This window comes from Bos grunniens, chromosome 11 (genome assembly GCF_055505025.1).
Source record: "Bos grunniens cultivar Pamir isolate PY7600 chromosome 11, Bosgru_T2T1.0, whole genome shotgun sequence".
In the NCBI taxonomy this organism is placed as follows: Eukaryota; Metazoa; Chordata; class Mammalia; order Artiodactyla; family Bovidae; genus Bos; species Bos grunniens.
In genome coordinates this window covers 31,149,236-31,167,241 of record NC_141175.1, presented here as the reverse complement: position 1 = coordinate 31,167,241, position 18,006 = coordinate 31,149,236, and the positions used below count along the sequence as shown (strand labels likewise).

General features: G+C 41.5%; 1 protein-coding gene across 2 annotated transcripts in view; it reads left to right on the top strand.

Moving 5' to 3' along the window:
- The window catches only part of LOC147362809 (uncharacterized), a 446,810-nt gene that overhangs the window by 401,143 nt on the left and 27,661 nt on the right, over positions 1–18,006 (top strand). Inside the window, exon 5 of one of the 2 annotated variants that reach the window (XM_086325700.1) lies at positions 10,662–11,074. The exons of the other annotated variant lie outside the window; for it this stretch is intronic. Coding sequence (XP_086181826.1) covers positions 10,662–10,762 — 101 coding nt within the window. The 3' untranslated portion in view covers positions 10,763–11,074. Of the gene's footprint in view, positions 1–10,661; positions 11,075–18,006 lie in introns of those variants that run through there. 2 annotated transcript variants of the gene reach the window in all.

Genomic DNA, 18,006 nt, shown 5'->3' with positions numbered 1-18,006 from the left:
TACCTGACCACTGGAAAAACCATAGTCTTGACTAGACGGACCTTTGTTGGCAAAGTAATGTCTCTGCTTTTGAATATGCTATCTAGGTTGGTCATAACTTTACTTCCAAGGAGTAAGCATCTTTTAATTTCATGGCTGCAGTCACCATCTGCTGTGATTTTGCAGCCCCCAAAAATAAAGTCTGACACTATTTCCACTGTTTACCCATCTATTTTCCATGAAGTGATGGGACCAGATGCCATAATCTTCATTTTCTGAATGTTGAGCTTTAAGCCAACTTTTTCACTCTCCTCTTTTACCTTCATCAAGAGGCCTTTTAGTTCCTCTTCACTTTCTGCCATAAGGGTGGTGTCATCTGCATATCTGAGGTTATTGATATTTCTTCCGACAATCTTGATTACAGCTTGTGCTTCTTCCAGCCCAGCATTTCTCATGATGTACTCCGCATATAAGTTAAATAAGCAGGGTGACAATATACAGCCTTGACGTACTCCTTTTCCTATTTGGAACCAGTCTGTTGTTCCATGTCCAGTTCTAACTGTTGCTTCCTGACCTGCATACAAATTTCTCAAGAGGCAGGTCAGGTGGTCTGGTATTCCCATCTCTTTCAGAACTTTCCACAGTTTCTTGTGATCCACACAGTCAAAGGCTTTGGCATAGTCAATAAAGCAGAAATAGACATTTTTTCTGGAATCACCTGCTTTGTTGATGATCCAACGGATGTTGGCAATTTCGTCTCTGGTTCTTCTGCCTTTTCTAAAACCAGCTTGAACATTTGGAAGTTCATGGTTCACATATTGCTGAAGGCTGGCTTGGAGAATTTTGAGCATTACTTTACTAGCATGTGAGATGAGTGCAATTGTGTGGTAGTTTGAGCATTCTTTGGCATTGCCTTTCTTTGGGATTGGAATGAAAACTGACCTTTTCCAGTCCTGTGGCCACTGCTGAGTTTTCCAAATGTGCTGGCATATTGAGTGCAGCACTTTCACAGCATCATCTATCAGGATTTGAAATAGCTCAACTGGAATTCCATCACCTCCGCTAGCTTTGTTCATAGTGATGCTTTCTAAGGCCCACTTGACTTCACATTCCAGGATATCTGTCCTTTATCGAGCCCATCTTTGCATGAAATGTTCCCTTGGTATCTGGACCACTTAAATGTAGTTCAGTTTTTTATTCTCTGCCATTATCCCATACCAACCCCTGATAAATCAATAATGGGCTGTTGATTTGAACCACAGCTCCAGTCCACAACTGTGTTAAGTTGGGCAGCCGGTGTCCTGATACTGCTCATCTTTGAGACCTCAGTGTGTTCCTCGTTTAATCAGACTTTATCCCTAGTGACCTGCAAGCCGTCTTTGAGTATGTGCTTTTCCCCATCTTTTAGCCATCTTTTTTCTGTAACACTTCTATTCAATTCAGTTCAGTCAGTCAGTTGTGACTGATTCTTTGTGATCCCATGGACTGCAGCATGCCAGGTGTCCCTGTCCATCATCAACTCCTGCAGCTTGCTCAGACTCATGTCCACTGAGTCAGTGAAGCTATCCAGCAATCTCATCCTCTGTCATCCCCTTCTCCTCCTGCCTTCAATCTTTCCCAGCATCAGGCTCTTTTCTAATGAGTCAGTTCTTTGCATTAAGTGGCCAAAGTATTGGAGCTTCAACTTCAGCATCAGTCCTTCCAATGAATACTCAGGACTGATCTCCTTTAGGATTGACTGGTTGGATCTCCTTGCAGTCCAAGGAACTCTCAACAGTCTTCTCCAACACCACAGTTCAAAAGCATCAATTCTTCAGCATTCAGCCTTCTTTATGGTCTAGCTCTCACATCTATACACATGACTACTGGAGAAACCAGAGCTTTGACTAGATGGAGATTTGCTGGCCATGTAATGTCTCTGCTTCTTAATTTGCTGTCTAGGTTTGTCATAGCTTTTCTTCCAAGGAGAAAGTGCCTTTTAATTTCCTGGCTGCAGCCACCATCTGCAGTGATTTTGGAGCCCAAGAATATAAGATTGTCACTGTTTGCTTTGTTTTCCCATCTATTTGCCATGAAGTGATGAAATCCGATGCCATGATCTTAGTTTTTTTAATGTTGAGCTTTAAGCCAACTTTTTCACTCTCCATTTTCACTTCCATCAAGAGGCTCTTGAGTTCCTCTTTGCTTTCTGCCATAAGGGTAGTGTCATTTTCATATCTGAGGTTGTTGATATTTCTCCCTACAATCTTGATTCCAGCTTGTGCTTCATCCAGTCTGGCATTTTCCATGATGTACTCTGCATATAAGTTAAATAAGCAAGGTGACAATATACATCTTTGACATACTCCTTCCCTAATTTGGAACCAGTTTGTTGTTCCATGATAGGTTCTAACTTGCTTCTTGACCTGCATACAGATTTCTCAGGAGGCAGGTAAGGTGGTCTGGTATTCCCATCTCTTGAAGAATTTTCCACAGTTTGTTGTGATCCACACAGACAAAGACTTTAGTGTAGTCATTGAATCAGAAGTAGATGGTTTTCTGAAATTCTCTTGCTTTTTCTATGATCCAACTGCTGCTGCTGCTAAGTCGCTTCAGTCGTGTTCGACTCTGTGCAACCCCATAGACAGCAGCCCACCAGGCTCCTCTGTCCCTGGGATTCTCCAGGCAAGGATACTGGAGTAGGTTGCCATTTCCTTCTCCAATGGATCCAACGGATGCTGGCAATTTGATCTCTGGCACCTCTGCCTTTTCTAAAACCAGCTTGAACATGTGGAAGTTCTTGGTTCACTCCTAATTAGAGCTATCTATATTTCACCTGCCTTGACTCTAGGGCCTTTGGACATTTCATCTCTTAAATAGTCAAAACATCTTCAACAAATCTGTGAGCCTTGGGAAACCCATATTCTGTGATCTGGATATGACCCAGATGACCGAGTCCCTTTCTGCATTATGCTTGGTAGTTATGGTTCCTGGGATGGGGAGACCTCTAGCCAGCCCTGCATCTTCACACCTTCTTTCATGTGTACTAAGTCACTTCAATCGTGTCTGACTCTCTATGACCCTGTGGACTATACCCACCAGGATCCTTTATCCGTTGGAGTCTCCAGGCAAGAATACTGGAGTGGATTTCCATGACCTTCTACAGGGGATCTTCCCGACCCAGGGATCGAACCTGTGTCTCTTATGTCTCCTGCATTGGCAGGTGGGTTCTTCACTGCTAGTGCCACTTGGGAAGCCCTTCACACCTCCATCATGAGTCTTTTTCTCCTTTTATTCCTGATTCTCTGACTGCATCTCTGCAGCCATTCTTTGAGATAGCATGATTCTTAACTTTCCAGGGCTGTCGTTCCCTTCCCCATGTTTAATCCCCATAAAAAAAAATAAGGGAAACAATGGCCCCACAAAATAGCAATTCTTATTTCATTTATTGCCTTTTCAGATTGTAATGTGACTATGCAAATAAATCCTCCTGAATCAGTCTTTTCTGAAATGTGCCCTAAAACTGGATCATTTCACTTTCTTTCTTTCTTCCCTCAGCTTCTCACTTGGGATTAATCAAACTAATTGTCACCAAATTAAATGTGTCCATAATGTCACTGGAGTTTTATTTTATCCCAGAATTTCCTATGTCTGCAATTATCAGGCACCTAACAAACACATCAGTGTTCTAAAGGGCCTTATTTTTGTGTGATTTTCAGCTAATAGTCCTGTTAACAAACAAGGCTTTAGACAGAAAATCATGTTTCTCACCAGAATGGACATTATACAGCCTTGCCTTAATTATAGTAAAACTCTGACTTGCAATGTGATGTTAAATTAAGATTGAGTTAGACTGACATTTTGGAGAACCTTCTTTCTGAAAGAACAAAGCACCTGTGCCGGTTTCTCAGCGCTGAAAGTTCTCCTGCCCCTCCTCCTGGCCTTATTGTTCTATACTCCTGGAGGTGGTTGTCAGTGGTGGTTTCACTGGGATTGTTGTGTCAAAGACTTGCCAACCCAAATGGGGTAAAGACTTGGTGCTGAGAAAGCTAGGACTTCAGATGTTAAGCATATGTGCTTTACTGGAAAAAAAAAAAAGTTTTGGAAGGAGAAAACGATGGAATTGAAGTTTAGCTCAGTTTGAGATGATCTGTAGCCAGAGGAGCCTTTGATTAGTCTATTCACATGCCGAATATCTCAGCCCTGGTTGTACTGAGTTGGCCAAAAAGTGTGTTCAGGATTTTCCATGAGATCCAATGGAAGAACCCCAGCAAATATTTTGGCCAACTCAATGTCGGTGCTTTGGATTCAAGCAGGCATCACTGTGATCCTTGGTTTTTCTGATTGCTGAATGTGTAAACTTGTTTATGCTTCTTATTCTTCCCGAGCCTTTGTTTTCCTGTCCGTGAAAGAGAGATAGGAGTACCTCTCTTGTCATCCTGCACTGAGGATTAATTGGAACAATGTTTGAGTGGCACTTATACAGTGCTTGCCCAGAGTAAAACATAGTAAAGGCATTAGTCATTTTTAGTTCTTGTTGATACTACTACTATTACCCATTTATTTCTTGTTTTATTCATTCACCAAATATTTATTGTCTCAGGTGCCTTGCAGGATGTTATGAATATAGATACAAGTAATACTTGGTCTGTCTTGTAGTGAGCTCTTGCTCTGGCAGGGAACACAGATAAGAAAATCCTGCAATTATAGTTCAGAAAGTTAAGTGCCATGGTAGAAAGGAAAATAGAAATTTTCACTTTCATGTTCCCATCATGTCAAGCTGGCTTCAAGGGGGGAGCTGTCCTCCATTCAGCTTGTGCCAGGAGTGCTGAGTGGTCTTCCCTCATAGTTTAGACAGGAGAGAATCCGCCTGCAGTATGGGAGACCTGGGTTCAATCCCTGGGTTGGAAAGATCCCCTGGAGAAGGGCAGGGCAACCCACTCCAATATTCTTGCCTGGAGAATCCCCATGAACAGAGGAGCCTGGTGGGCTACAGTCCATGGGGTCGGAAAGAATCAGACATGACCGAGCAACCAAGCAGAGCACAGGAGTGCAGAGTGGTGCACCGGTTCAGCTTAGGGTGCATTTGAACGACGACAGGAGCGGGAGGTTGGTGATGGAATTTCCACAGTCTTGTTGGACCCAGGATCAGGTTCTCATCTCTGAATCTAGATTTTTCTCTGTGTCCTATTTCTTTCCTTTTTTTTTTGCTGTGTAAGTTGTTATTTTTTAAAACTTTTTATTTTGTATTGGGGTATAGCTCATTAACAAACAATGTTGTGATAGTTTTAGATGAACAGCAAAGGGACTCAGCCGTACATATACATGTATCCACTCATCTGTTGTGAAGAAGCCAGTTCCCTGGGGAAATTTTGATGACACTCTGTGTCTCTCTTGGGGTCAAGGAGAAACTGAAAACCCAGAGTCATATAATATGTGTATAGTTCTTTTATCCCTATAGTCATACATATCTGAGCCTCACCATAACCCCCCTAAGAAACTGAAGCTCTGAGGGGAACTATTTCACCTTAGAGAAGACAGGTAGTTTGGGGCAGAGCCAAGATTAAGACTTTGGCCTCCTCTCTTCTGGTACTCGGCTACTTTTATTGGCTAAATCAGTCTGAGAGGTGGGACAGAGCAGTAGTAGAGGCAAGGAATCATGAGAATCAGTGCAGTAGCAAATCTAAATAATGGCAACATCTTTTACCAAGTACTATTTCGTGCCAGGCCCTATTCAAAGACTTTGCATACTATTATTTATTTATAGTGACACTAGGCCCTAAATCCTTTTGTTCCTATTTTATCAACAGAATCATAGAGATATTAAGTGGCTGTCCAAGATCACACACTAAGATCTGGCAGGGGAAACCTTCAAGCAGTCTGTCTGACTCTCTGAATGCCTCTCTATAAACTGTCCTCCTTCAATATCATTTTCTGAATGACCACTCTGTGCCCAAACTTGTGCCAGGCACTCCAGGGTCAAGAGCAGCAATATGACCCCTGATCATGGGTCCAGTCATCACCTTCAAAATGAGAGGGCATAACTGGCAAAGCCAGATCACAGACCCATAAAACCACAGATTATAAGAGGTAGTCTTATAAGACATCAGAACGTCTATTAAAAAAAAAAAAAAGGACATAGGCTAAGAGCTTTGATTATTGATCTGGCTAGACTCTGATTGTTTTCATTTGTTTTATGCATTTACTGTATTTATCCTCAACTGTGTCTTATGAAGCAAGGATTGTTCTATGTCTTAGGAGAGAAATGGAAAGAACCAGACAAATCATCGGACTGTCAGCAAAGGAAGACCCTTGGCAAAGTATTGAACTTGCCTTTCCCCAGTACAGGCCCCTTGCCTCCACTTATTTCTTCCTTTATGAGGTGCCTAACTTCCTCTTCTGAAAAACTGATTTATCCTTCAAGGCCAAAAGGATTCCCCTGTCACTGTAGCTTTCCCTACATTTATGGGAAAAAATTATTCACCATTCTCTCTGTGTTCCCATAGCAATTTATATATATTAAAAATAAATTTGCAGCTTTTATTGTATTGTATTATAATTATGCACTTACATTCACTCCTTGTATTCCTGGATATATGGATCAAACTGTATATCATCTTAAAATCTGTCCAGTATTCAGAAGAGAACTTAAATCACACTGGAGATTTTGTAAATGTTTGGATTATATGTATTTGTCCTACCATCTCTTCATTTCACATCTTTCTCATTATTCCTTTAATGTCCCGTGGGTCCTGACCATAGATACCTTCATATCAGGGTCAGTGTTTACTCCTTTACACTTTTCCTTGCTAAAGAGTTATGATAAACGCTGGGAAAATGGCATGATGCTCTGTCCACTGGAGGTGGGTAGAGTTGATGTATATTTTTTTCAAGATTGATTTCTCAGATTCTTAGTCTTTAGAGTGTGGTAGTACTAGCATGCCCCTAGATTGTCTCATGGTTGTAACAGCAAAGATTCCCAACGGGATCCCATGTTACAGAGATGACTCTGAGATCCATTCTTAGGGAGCAGGAGTCTGTGCTCATTTGCATGTTCCCAAATAGCACTGTGTCTTTGGAGGTCTCCTGACCCTACTCTGGCTGTACTATCTCTAGGTGAACCATTTGTTCCAAAAACACCCAGAGTTTAGTGAGTGTGTGCTCAGTAATGTCCAACTCTGCGACCCCATGGACTATAACCCACCAAGCTCCTCTGTCCATGGATTTCCCAGGCAAGAATACTGAAGTGGATTTCATTTCCTCCTCCAGGGGACCTTCTCAACCCAGGGATCAAGCCTGTGTCTCTTGTATTGGCAGGCAGATTCTTTACCACTGGGAAGCCCCAGGGTTTGATAAGCATTCAATATTCATTCATTCTTTTCATTCCATCCCATCCATAAAATGATTTACTGAGTACCTAAGTGCCTAACACTATCCTATTATGCTTGTGATTGATTCATCAGTGAACAAAAGCAATAAAAGTTTTTAACCCACATGGTTTATATTTCAGTAGAGGACAAACAATACATGATATGTGGAATAAATAGATAGATTGAATAAGATATTAGAAAAAGAGCAAGGTAAAGAAGAAGAGTCCAGAGAGAGTTGGTAACAATTTTAAGTCCAATGATCAGGATAGGTCTTTTCGTGAAGGTAGTTTGAGTGAAAATTTTAGGGTCTTAGGGATTTAGCCACAACCATTTCTGGGGAAAGAGTAACATAGAACAAATAGTGAAAAGGCTTTACAATATTTATATTTGCGTATATACACAAATGCATATACACACATACATTGTCTTTTAATGGTGTGACAGATTTTTAATAATTGTATGCCTACCCCTGTCTCTCCCTCTGAGATTTCGCCAATGCTTTATAATATGAGTTAAATTAACAGGGTTGAAATGATAGAACCTGTCATGATTAATATAAAAACTCCACAAGGATGGACCCTGCAGCCTGCGACAGGAATGAGGCTTAGTCCGCATGGTGGTTACAGACTGGAACACGTTAGAACTCAGAAATTGTCACAGTTATTAACACTTTTCAGCCTCAGGGAAAGAGGCTTCTGTGTGGTGATAGGTTCAGGCCTGCCTCCCTTCATCTTCCCTGGGCAAAAGCCCTATAGTCCTCAGGCCTGTAAAGGATCAGACCAAGGCACTGGCCTCTGCTGGTGGGTCCCTGAGCCTGATTTCTACCTTTTCACAGACCACTGGGGAGCCTAATTCTCTGGAGAGACAATACTGCCAGGCCTTCCCAAGCGGATTCTCTGACTGAGATGTTTGTGTGTCTGGGTTCACTGTGCTTGCTGAGTCCTTGCCTAGGATATGAGGGAGGGCAGGTAGAAGGGAGTTGTGGGTGTAGTAACAAACAGGAATAGTATCTGTCCCCAATGAATTCAAAAGATATTAGGGGAAAAAAGTCATATAGTCAATAATTGAGTTTCAGAATGAGTGTTTCTATGAGTCAAGGGCATGAGTGCTTAGAGAAGTGAGGAATCCCTGTGAACCTGAGGCACCAAGGAGGGCTTCCTGGAGGAGGTGAGGACCTGAAAAACATAAGGGTATGAGGCAGGTTAAAGGAGATCCTGTTTAGGTCAGATTAAATGGCTGGCAGGAGAAAGGGCACGGGTGAGGGTTTGGAGCTGGCAAGGGAAGAATCTATTGAGACAATTTAGAACATCTCTAGTTCTCATTGCATTTCCATCCTGTTGTTGACTACTGTCAAAATAACCATTATCAACAAAATAGCTACAGGCTGGTGGATTGGGATGAGAATTAGGATGGGTGTAGTCCTAAAAACACCAATTCAACACCAACTAATGCTCAATAGTGAACCTAGATTCAGTTTCTTCACCCTTACAAGTAGAATTACTCACAGAAAATTGAGAATCAGCAGAAATAATTGTCATGCTGCTGCTGCTAAGTCACTTCAGTCGTGTCCCACTTTGTGCGACTCCATAGACGGCAGCCCACCAGGCTCTGCCATCCCTGGGATTCTCCAGGCAAGAACACTGGAGTGGGTTGCCATTTCCTTCTCCAATGCATGAAAGTCAAAAGTGAAAATGAAGTCTCACAGATGTATCTGACTCTTCGAGACCCCGTGGACTGCAGCCCACCAGGCTCCTCCATCCATGGGATTTTCCAGGCAAGAGTGCTGGAGTGGGGTGCCATTGCCTTCTCTGTAATTGTCATGAATTCTTTGTAAGTTATGAAGTACCTGCATCATCTCAGTTATATCACATAAGTCATTGCCTTCCAGAAGCTTCTAATTGTAGCTTGTGAGTGGATAACCCACTGACGTGTAGTTGTTGTTCTTGTTGTTGTTCAATCGCTAAGATGTTTCTGATTCTTTGTGACCCCATGAACTGTAGCATGCCAGGCTTCTCTGTCTGCTACCATCTCCTGGAGTTTGCTAAAATTCATGACCACTGAGTCTGGGATGCTATCTAACCATTTCATCTTCTGCCACCCTTTCTCCTTTTGCCTTCGATCTTTACCAGCACCAGGGTCTTTTCCCAAGAGTTAGCTCATCACATCAGGTGACCAAAGTGTTGGAGCTTCAGCTTCAGCATCAGTCCTTCCAATGAATACTCAAGGTTGATTTCATTTAAGATTGACTGGTTTGATCTCTTTACAGTCCAAGGGACTCTCAAGTGTCTTCTCCAGCACCACAATCCGAAAGCATCAATCCTTCAGCACTCAGCCTTCTTTATGGTCCATCTCTTATATCCATGCATGTCTGCTTGAAAAAAAAACATAGCTTTGCCTGTAGGGACCTTGTTGGCAAAATGACATGTCTGCTTTTTAATATGCTAATTTTGTCATAACTTTCCTTCCAAGGAGCAAGTGCCTTTTAATTTCATGGCTGCGGTCACCATCTGCAGTGATTTTGGAGCTCAAGAAAATAATCTGTCACTGCTTCAACTTTGTCCCTTCTATTTGCCATGAAGTGATAGGACCAGATGCCATGATCTTAGTTTTTTAATGTTGAGTTACAAGCTGGATTTTTTCAGTCTTCTATTTCACCATCATCAAGAAGTTCTTTAATTCTTCTCCTACTCCTTTCCCAATTTTGAACCAGTCAGTCGTCCCATGTCTTGTTCTGTTTCTTCTTGATCCGTGTACAGGTTTCTCAGGAGACAAGTAAGGTGATTTGATACTCCCATCTCTTTAAGAATTCCCACAATTTGTGTGGTCCACACAGTCAAAGGCTTTAGTGTAGTCAGTGAAGCAGAAGTAGATGTTTTCTGGAATTTCCTTGCTTTCTCCATGATGCCAACAGATGTTGGCAATTTGAACTCTGGTTTCTCTGCCTCTTCGAAACCTAGCATAATGAAGTACATATATATAATCAAATATCAAAATGTCATTTAGTATAAAGCCAGATTTAATTGATAACAGCTCTTTATTTGCAGAGCATGAGACTGGCATTTTGCCTGTGCTATAGTTTCCAGACAGTTTCCGTGTTCTCTTCAACTATTCTAACCTCATGCCTTTGTTTGGAACTCTGCTCATAGGAAAACAGGGATCTGTGGCCCACGTCTGCTTGTCCTTTGAAAAGCAGGGTATAGTTAAGATGCCCATATAATTAGCCATGTAAAGAGGGACATTTTTGAGAGTAAATGGGAGTATTATTAACCAGGATTGTTCTAGGAAAACATGCATATTTGTTCAACCCTAAACACGGTCCCTTTGCTTTGACAGGTACAGTAACCCTAGAGGCTTGGAGATGCACTCCTAGATTACAGAAGATTGTGGCCACAGAATTTTTGCTGCTGGTCATACCTGCCAGTATTCTGCTTTGATGAGCAGAGGTGGGGACAGCACATGGAATATTCCATGTAAGGGACTGTAATCATCTCTCTCTCTCTCTCTGTGTCCTTCACAACCAGGTAAAGATCCAAGGATTTCTAAAAGAATCCACTCAGTTATTTGTACTTTCAGCCCCCACAACATTTGGGTGCTGACTGCCATATATACTTAGATCTGTATAATGACTTTCTGTGTATTTCGCATATAAACTTCCTTCAAATTTTGTAAATTATCACATGCATTTTAAATCTCTCTATTCTCTTCATGAAATCTTTATGTGAGATTAATAAAAAAAAAAAAAAAAAGGAAGGTGATTTTTTTTCCCATTTAAAAGTGTAGACTCTGGGATTTCAAATTCACACGGGGCAGTTGGGGGAACTTCCCAGTGACTCAGTCGTTAAGATTCAATCCCTCGTCAGGGAATTAAGATCTCACATGCCACGTGGTGTGGCCAAAAAATCTAGAAAATAAAAATAATTATTTTTTTAAAAAAAGAAAGTGAGATCAATTTTCACACAGGGTTCAAAAACTCTTGTTAGCAGTTGTGACTCTCAAATGCCATTCCCCCTTTAAGACTTCCTAGTCTGTAGCAATAGCTCCTTTTATTCTCTTTTTTCTTATAAATTCATTACACATTGAGTATACCTTCCTTTTGATACTTAATTTTAAGTTGTTATGAATTCTGGACAATTAACCTCTAAAAGGCGGAGACCCTCTGTAAATTAGATCATAGTAATATACTCTGCCTGCCTACTCTAGTGTTCTGTAATTGTTTAATGGTTGTGTGTTAACAGGCATGGTGACCACAGCTGCCTTAGTCTCACTACTGTGATACTGCTCTGTGTTGTGAAGTCTCTCTGGAGAGAAGGCTCTGGATAGCTGAAGACCACCAATACCCTTGCTCAGAGCAGATGTAAATTTAGATAGAAATAGTTCCCAAATATTGACCCTGCCATTTAATCAACAATTAGCTAAACCTCATGAGAGTGTGTGGATGTGTTGATCCTCCTATTATAAAGCTGAGAAAGCTGTGGTATGCAGGACACACTTAATCAGGGTCTGGATGGGTATATTCTATGACAAGAGAAGAGTAATGAAATACTGTGCACTTTAAAGCCGTCTCTACCACACCTCCTTTGTGGGGTGAGTTTTAAGACAAGGGAAGGGATGATTTATCAGGGAATATGGGAAAAGGTAAAACCACCTGACAAGTTGGGCTCCCTCCAGATATATATAATTTCATTACTATTTTAACTTACTTTTTGGCGTTTAAAGCTGGCTTTTGAATACAAATAAATTAGAATTCTTGCCTGGAGAATCCCAGGGATGGAGGAGCCTGGTGGGCTGCCACCTATGGGGTCACACAGAGTCGGACACGACTGAAATGACTTAGCAGCAGCCTAACTCAGAGACATTTATCCAAAGATTTTGCATTTATAGTAACTTCCAATGTTGTCTAATTGCTTGTATTTATCCTGACAAATCTGGAATATAAACACCCAACAATGATAAAGGAGGGGTGGTAGAATAAAGAACATCTTTAATGGAAACAGGATAGATTTATTTTTTTTCCTGAGAGTACTTTGTTTTTCCCTATCTTTTTTTTTTTTTTTTCCCTATCTTTTGGAGGCAGGGCTTGGAGGGATGAGTTGAGAGGTATAATGTTTTGATACTGTAAGTAATCTATTCCAGATAACTTGTATATTAATGACAAATATAGAAAAACTATATAGACAGGATAGATGGGAAGAAATGTACTTCCTTTTCTTTTACTTTTTTTAAAATTATTGTGACTGATCACAAAGTCTGAGATCTTGCTTTCTTAAAAGTGAAAAACTAACACAGTTACTGGAATGAGAGAGAGAAGAGAGAATTATGATATAGTATCTGACCATTCAAAAACATTCTGCTTTGAGGAGCCTCAAACTGAGAATGGGAGAAATGAATATTTAGCAGCTTCTTTCTGAGTTCACTAAATTTCCTACTTAATACTCTGCCTTCATGTTATTGCTCTTATTCTCATCCTAATTACATAGCAACATAATCTAATGTTTTTCTTCCTACCATACACTGGATAGTCATTAAACTTGAGGCTTTAGCCTTATTCTTTAGCACTGACCTTAAACATACGTGCCCTGAATCTGCAGGTAGTGCTTCTTCTGGATTATAATGATTGGCTATATATAAATCCTGGCTTACCCTTGACACTCGTCTTTCAGCTTGCCTCTTTTAAAACAACTCGATGCCAGGCAAGTCTTGTCCCTACTGATAATTATCCTACTGTCCTCTAACCCGTGCCTGGAAGCAGTACACTTCCTGCTTTCTTGAGAATACGTATCTTTTCTAAAGAAGAAAACAATCCAATACAAGGAAAGATAAGCAAAGAAGTAGCGATAAAGTCCGCAATGCACACTCTACAAAAAACATGTACAAACGACAGTCAGCATCCAGAGAAGGTAGTGATTAACCATATGGAAAACCATTAACCTCCTCCCAGAGGAGGTAACTTCTTGAAATTCAGGGTTCTGTCTTTCCTGAAGATTCTTTTCCTTTATCCCCACAATCTAATGTTTTTCTATGTCTTCTTACTTCTTTCCCTGATGTACTACCTCTTACAATCCCTTTTTCCTTATTCCTTTGTTCTTCTCCCAGAGCTGACCTTCATCACATGCTGAAAGCACAATACTATTCTCCAAATGGGATTGCTAGTAATTAGTATTTCCTAGTCTAATCCATTGGAGAAGGCAATGGCACCCCACTCCAGTACTCTTGCCTGGAAAATCCCATGGGCAGAGGAGCCTGGTAGGCTGCAGTCCATGGAGTCACGAAGAGTTGGACATGACTAAGCGACTTCCTTTTCACTTTTCACTTTCATGCATTAGAGAAGGAAATGGCAACCCACTCCAGTGTTCTTGCCTGGAGAATCCCAGGGACAGGGAACCTGGTGGGCTGCCGTCTATGGGGTCGCACAGAGTCGGACACGACTGACGCGACTTAGCAGCAGCAGCAGCAGTCTAATCCATCCTACATAACACTGATACAATAACAACCTTCAATACTGTTTTGATCATAACACCTATAATCATCTCACACGCTAGTAAAGTAATGCTCAAAATTCTCCAAGCCAGGCTTCAGCAATATGTGAACCGTGAACTTCCTGATGTTCATGCTGGTTTTAGAAAAGGCAGAGGAACCAGAGATCAAATTGCCAACATCAGCTGGATCATGGAAAAAGCAAGAGAGTTCCAGAAAAATATCTATTTCTGCTTTATTGACTATGCCAGAGCCTTTGACTGTGTGGATCACAATAAACTGTGGAAAATTCTGAAAGAGATGGGAATACCAGACCACCTGACCTGCCTCTTGAGAAATTTGTATGCAGGTCAGGAAGCAAAAGTTAGAACTGGACATGGAACAACAGACTGGTTCCAAATAGGAAAAGGAGTTCGTCAAGGCTGTATATTGTCACCCTGTTTATTTAACTTATATGCAGAGTACATCATGAGAAACGCTGGACTAGAAGAAACACAAACTGGAATCAAGATTGCTGGGAGAAATATCAATAACCTCAGATATGCAGATGACACCACCCTTATGGCAGAAAGTGAAGAGGAACTCAAAAGCCTCTTGATGAAAGTGAAAGTGGAGAGTGAAAAATTTGGCTTAAAGCTCAACACTCAGAAAACGAAGATCATGGCATCCGGTCCCACCACTTCATGGGAAATAGATGGGGAAACAGTGGAAACAGTGTCAGACTTTATTTTTCTGGGCCCCAAAATCACTGCAGATGGTGACTGCAGCCATGAAATTAAAAGACGCTTACTCCTTGGAAGGAAAGTTATGACCAACCTAGATAGCATATTCAAAAGCAGAGACATTACTTTGCCAACAAAGGTTCGTCTAGTCAAGGCTATGGTTTTTCCTGTGGTCATGTATGGATGTGAGAGTTGGAGTGTGAAGAAGGCTGAGCACTGAAGAATTGATGCTTTTGAACTGTGGTGTTGGAGAAGACTCTTGAGAGTCCCTTGGACTGCAAGGAGATCCAACCAGTCCATCCTAAAGGAGATCAGCCCTGGGATTTCTTTGGAGGGAATGATGCTGAAGCTGAAACTCCAGTACTTTGGCCACCTCATGCGAGAGTTGACTTATTGGAAAAGACTCTGATGCTGGGAGGGATTGGGGGCAGGAGGAGAAGGGGACGACAGAGGATGAGATGGCTGGATGGCATCACTGACTCAATGGATGTGAGTCTGGGTGAACTCCAGGAGTTGGTGATGGACAGGGAGGCCTGGCGTGCTGCAATTCATGGGGTTGCAAAGAGTTGGACATGACTGAGTGACTGATCTGATCTGATAATCAGAAAGGTAGAATTTCTTCTAGTACTATTAACATGAAAGTTAAAGACTTCTAGTATGTTTCTAATATCCTTCCAACTTGAATCCTCTCATTTGCCACTAAATATCCATTGTATTAATAAAGTATTCATTTAGTAATGCATTTATTAACTTAGCTATTTGTGTTTAACAGTTGGCTTCTACTCACAGAACAAGCATGGTAACTGGACTTTTGGCATCTGAGTTCATGTAGCTCCCTCATTATCCTGTTATTCCTCTGTCTGTCTTTCTGTCTGTCTCTCTGTATGTGTGCATATTTGTATCCTTCTTTCTGTGTCTGTTTTCTGTCGTCCCTTCCCATCCATCACGCGTACTCCTCAGACACATAGCATCTGTACCTGGGTATTTCCCTGGTCCCTTCTGCCTGGCGCAAAGGCAGTAAGCAGGTGGGTGTGTGAAATAAGATGAGCCCAAAGATTCATTCCTTTATTTTCTCCTAACTGCTTCAGCCTTCATAAAATCCAGTCCTATAGGTTATTGATTTTCACAAAAAGAAGAAAAACGAGTGGGAGTTGAGAATTATGATGTCATGTCCTGAATGAATTTTTCACAGAAAAAGAAGAAGAGGAAAACAACAACAGCTATTCTTCGTTGTGGGCAGTTGGTCAGAAATGAGGTTTGGGGTCTGGAATAGGAAAGGCAGGAGTGCACCTGTCCCTGGGGGAGAGCATGCATTGATCTCTTGGGTGATTGCCCTGACTACCTCTGAAGCCGAGAATTAGGTTCAATATGTTAGTGCTAACATTTAAGTCCTTTCAAATCTCCAGGGGCAGAATCTGCTTTCTCTTTCTCTACCTCATTTATGTTTCGGTGAAAACTGACTTAACTCTTTAGCTTCCAGCTTTGCTCTTTATTGATACAGAAGCTTCGGCCTCAAGAAACCTGTGAAAGCTTTGATGAGGTTTGAACTATTATTTCACAAGCAATGTGTTGGAAACAAAGATAAACAAAGTCAAGTCTCTTATCTCTGTCATAATGTACTCGCTAGCTAAGATAGCAACAACAGACCTATTGTTTTTGTTCATCCTCTAGGAAGAAAACTCATCTCAGGTGTTGCTAAGACTAGTCAAGCGTCAGAATCACTTAGGGAGCTGTTACGAATGTACATTTGCAGATGCAACTTTAGACCCAAAATCAGAAATCTCTTAGGGTGGGCCCTGGGAACCTATGTTTTTTAAAAAACAGTTTTTTTAGAAAGTAGCTAGTTTACATTAATTGGGCTTCCCTGGTCGCTCAGATGGTAAAGAAACTGCCTACAATATGGGAAACCCAAGTTCAATCCCTGGGTGGGGTAGGATATCAGTCCTGGATAAGGGAATATCTAACCATCTCAATATTCCCGCCTAGAGAATTCAGTGGACAGAGAAGCCTGATGGGCTATAGTCCATGGAGTCACAGAAGAACTGGACATGACTGCATGGCTAACACCTGCACTTACATTAGCTACTAGATAGAATATAAAAGGCCAGGGACTTCCCTGGTGGTTCAGTGGTTGGGAGTCCGCCTTACAGCACAGGGAGTGCAGGTTCGCTATCTGGCTGGGGCACTAAAGTGTTACATGCCACAGAGCAACTGGGCCCACACTGCAGCTACTGAGCCTCCACCACAACTACAACAGCTAGAGAATCCACATGTGGCAACAAGAGATCCTACATGGCACAATGAAGACCCTGCGTGACACAACTAAGACCAATACAGCTAAACAAAAAAACAACAAAAAAATTTTTAATAGTCCAAAGACAAAGCATTTGTGGGCGGGGCACTGAATTCCATGCAGCAAACTGCTACAGATCCAAAATATAAGGCCACTCTGCCAAATTTCATGAATATGGGCCCCAAAAAAGAGCATAATAACAGAAAGGGCACAACTGCAGACTTCTAACAGCTTAAAGATTTCCTTGAAAAGCATATCTAACAATCTATTGATTAGCATTATGAGATCTAAAGTCAAGGAAGTGGTAAGGAAGAGGTGGAAAATAGGCAATTGGAAAAATTGCTCAATAGCTCTCAGTAGTGGAGGAGGGGAGTTTAAGGAGAACGTATAACTACCATCTGTTAATGTCTAAATATATATATATACATATATATATATATATGTATATATCCTGTTCACTTAGAAGAAAATATAATGAGGAAGTGACTTGAACCTAGAGGTTGTATAAGCCAAAGGGACTTTGATTTGAGTCACACCTAGCTAATGAATATAGTCAACTCGGATAATGTGTGCCCATGAGGCAAACAATAAATTAGATTTGGCCTGAGGATGTTTGAAACAACAAGGTCACATTCAGTTCAGTTCAATTGCTCAGTCCTGTCCGACTCTTTGTGACCCCATGAATCGCAGCATGCCAGGCCTCCCTGTCCATCACCAACTCCCAGAGTTCACCCAGACTCATGTCCATCGAGTCAGTGATGCCATTTAGCCATCTCATCCTCTGTCGTCCCCTTCTCCTCCTGCCCCCAATCCCTCCCAGCATCAGAGTCTTTCCCAATGAGTCAACTCTTTGCAAGAGGTGGCCAAAGTACTGGAGTTTCAGCTTTAGCATCATTCCTTCCAAAGAAATCCCAGGGCTGATCTCCTTCAGAATGGACTGGTTGGATCTCCTTGCAGTCCAAGGGACTCTCAAGAGTCTTCTCCAACACCACAGTTCAAAAGCATCAATACTTCAGTGCTCAGCCTTCTTCACAGCCCAACTCTCACATCCATACATGATCACAGGAAAAACCATAGCCTTGACTAGACAGACCTTTGTTGGCAAAGTAATGTCTCTGCTTTTAAATATGCTATCTAGGTTGGTCATAACTTTCCTTCCAAGGACTAAGCATCTTTTAATTTCATGGCT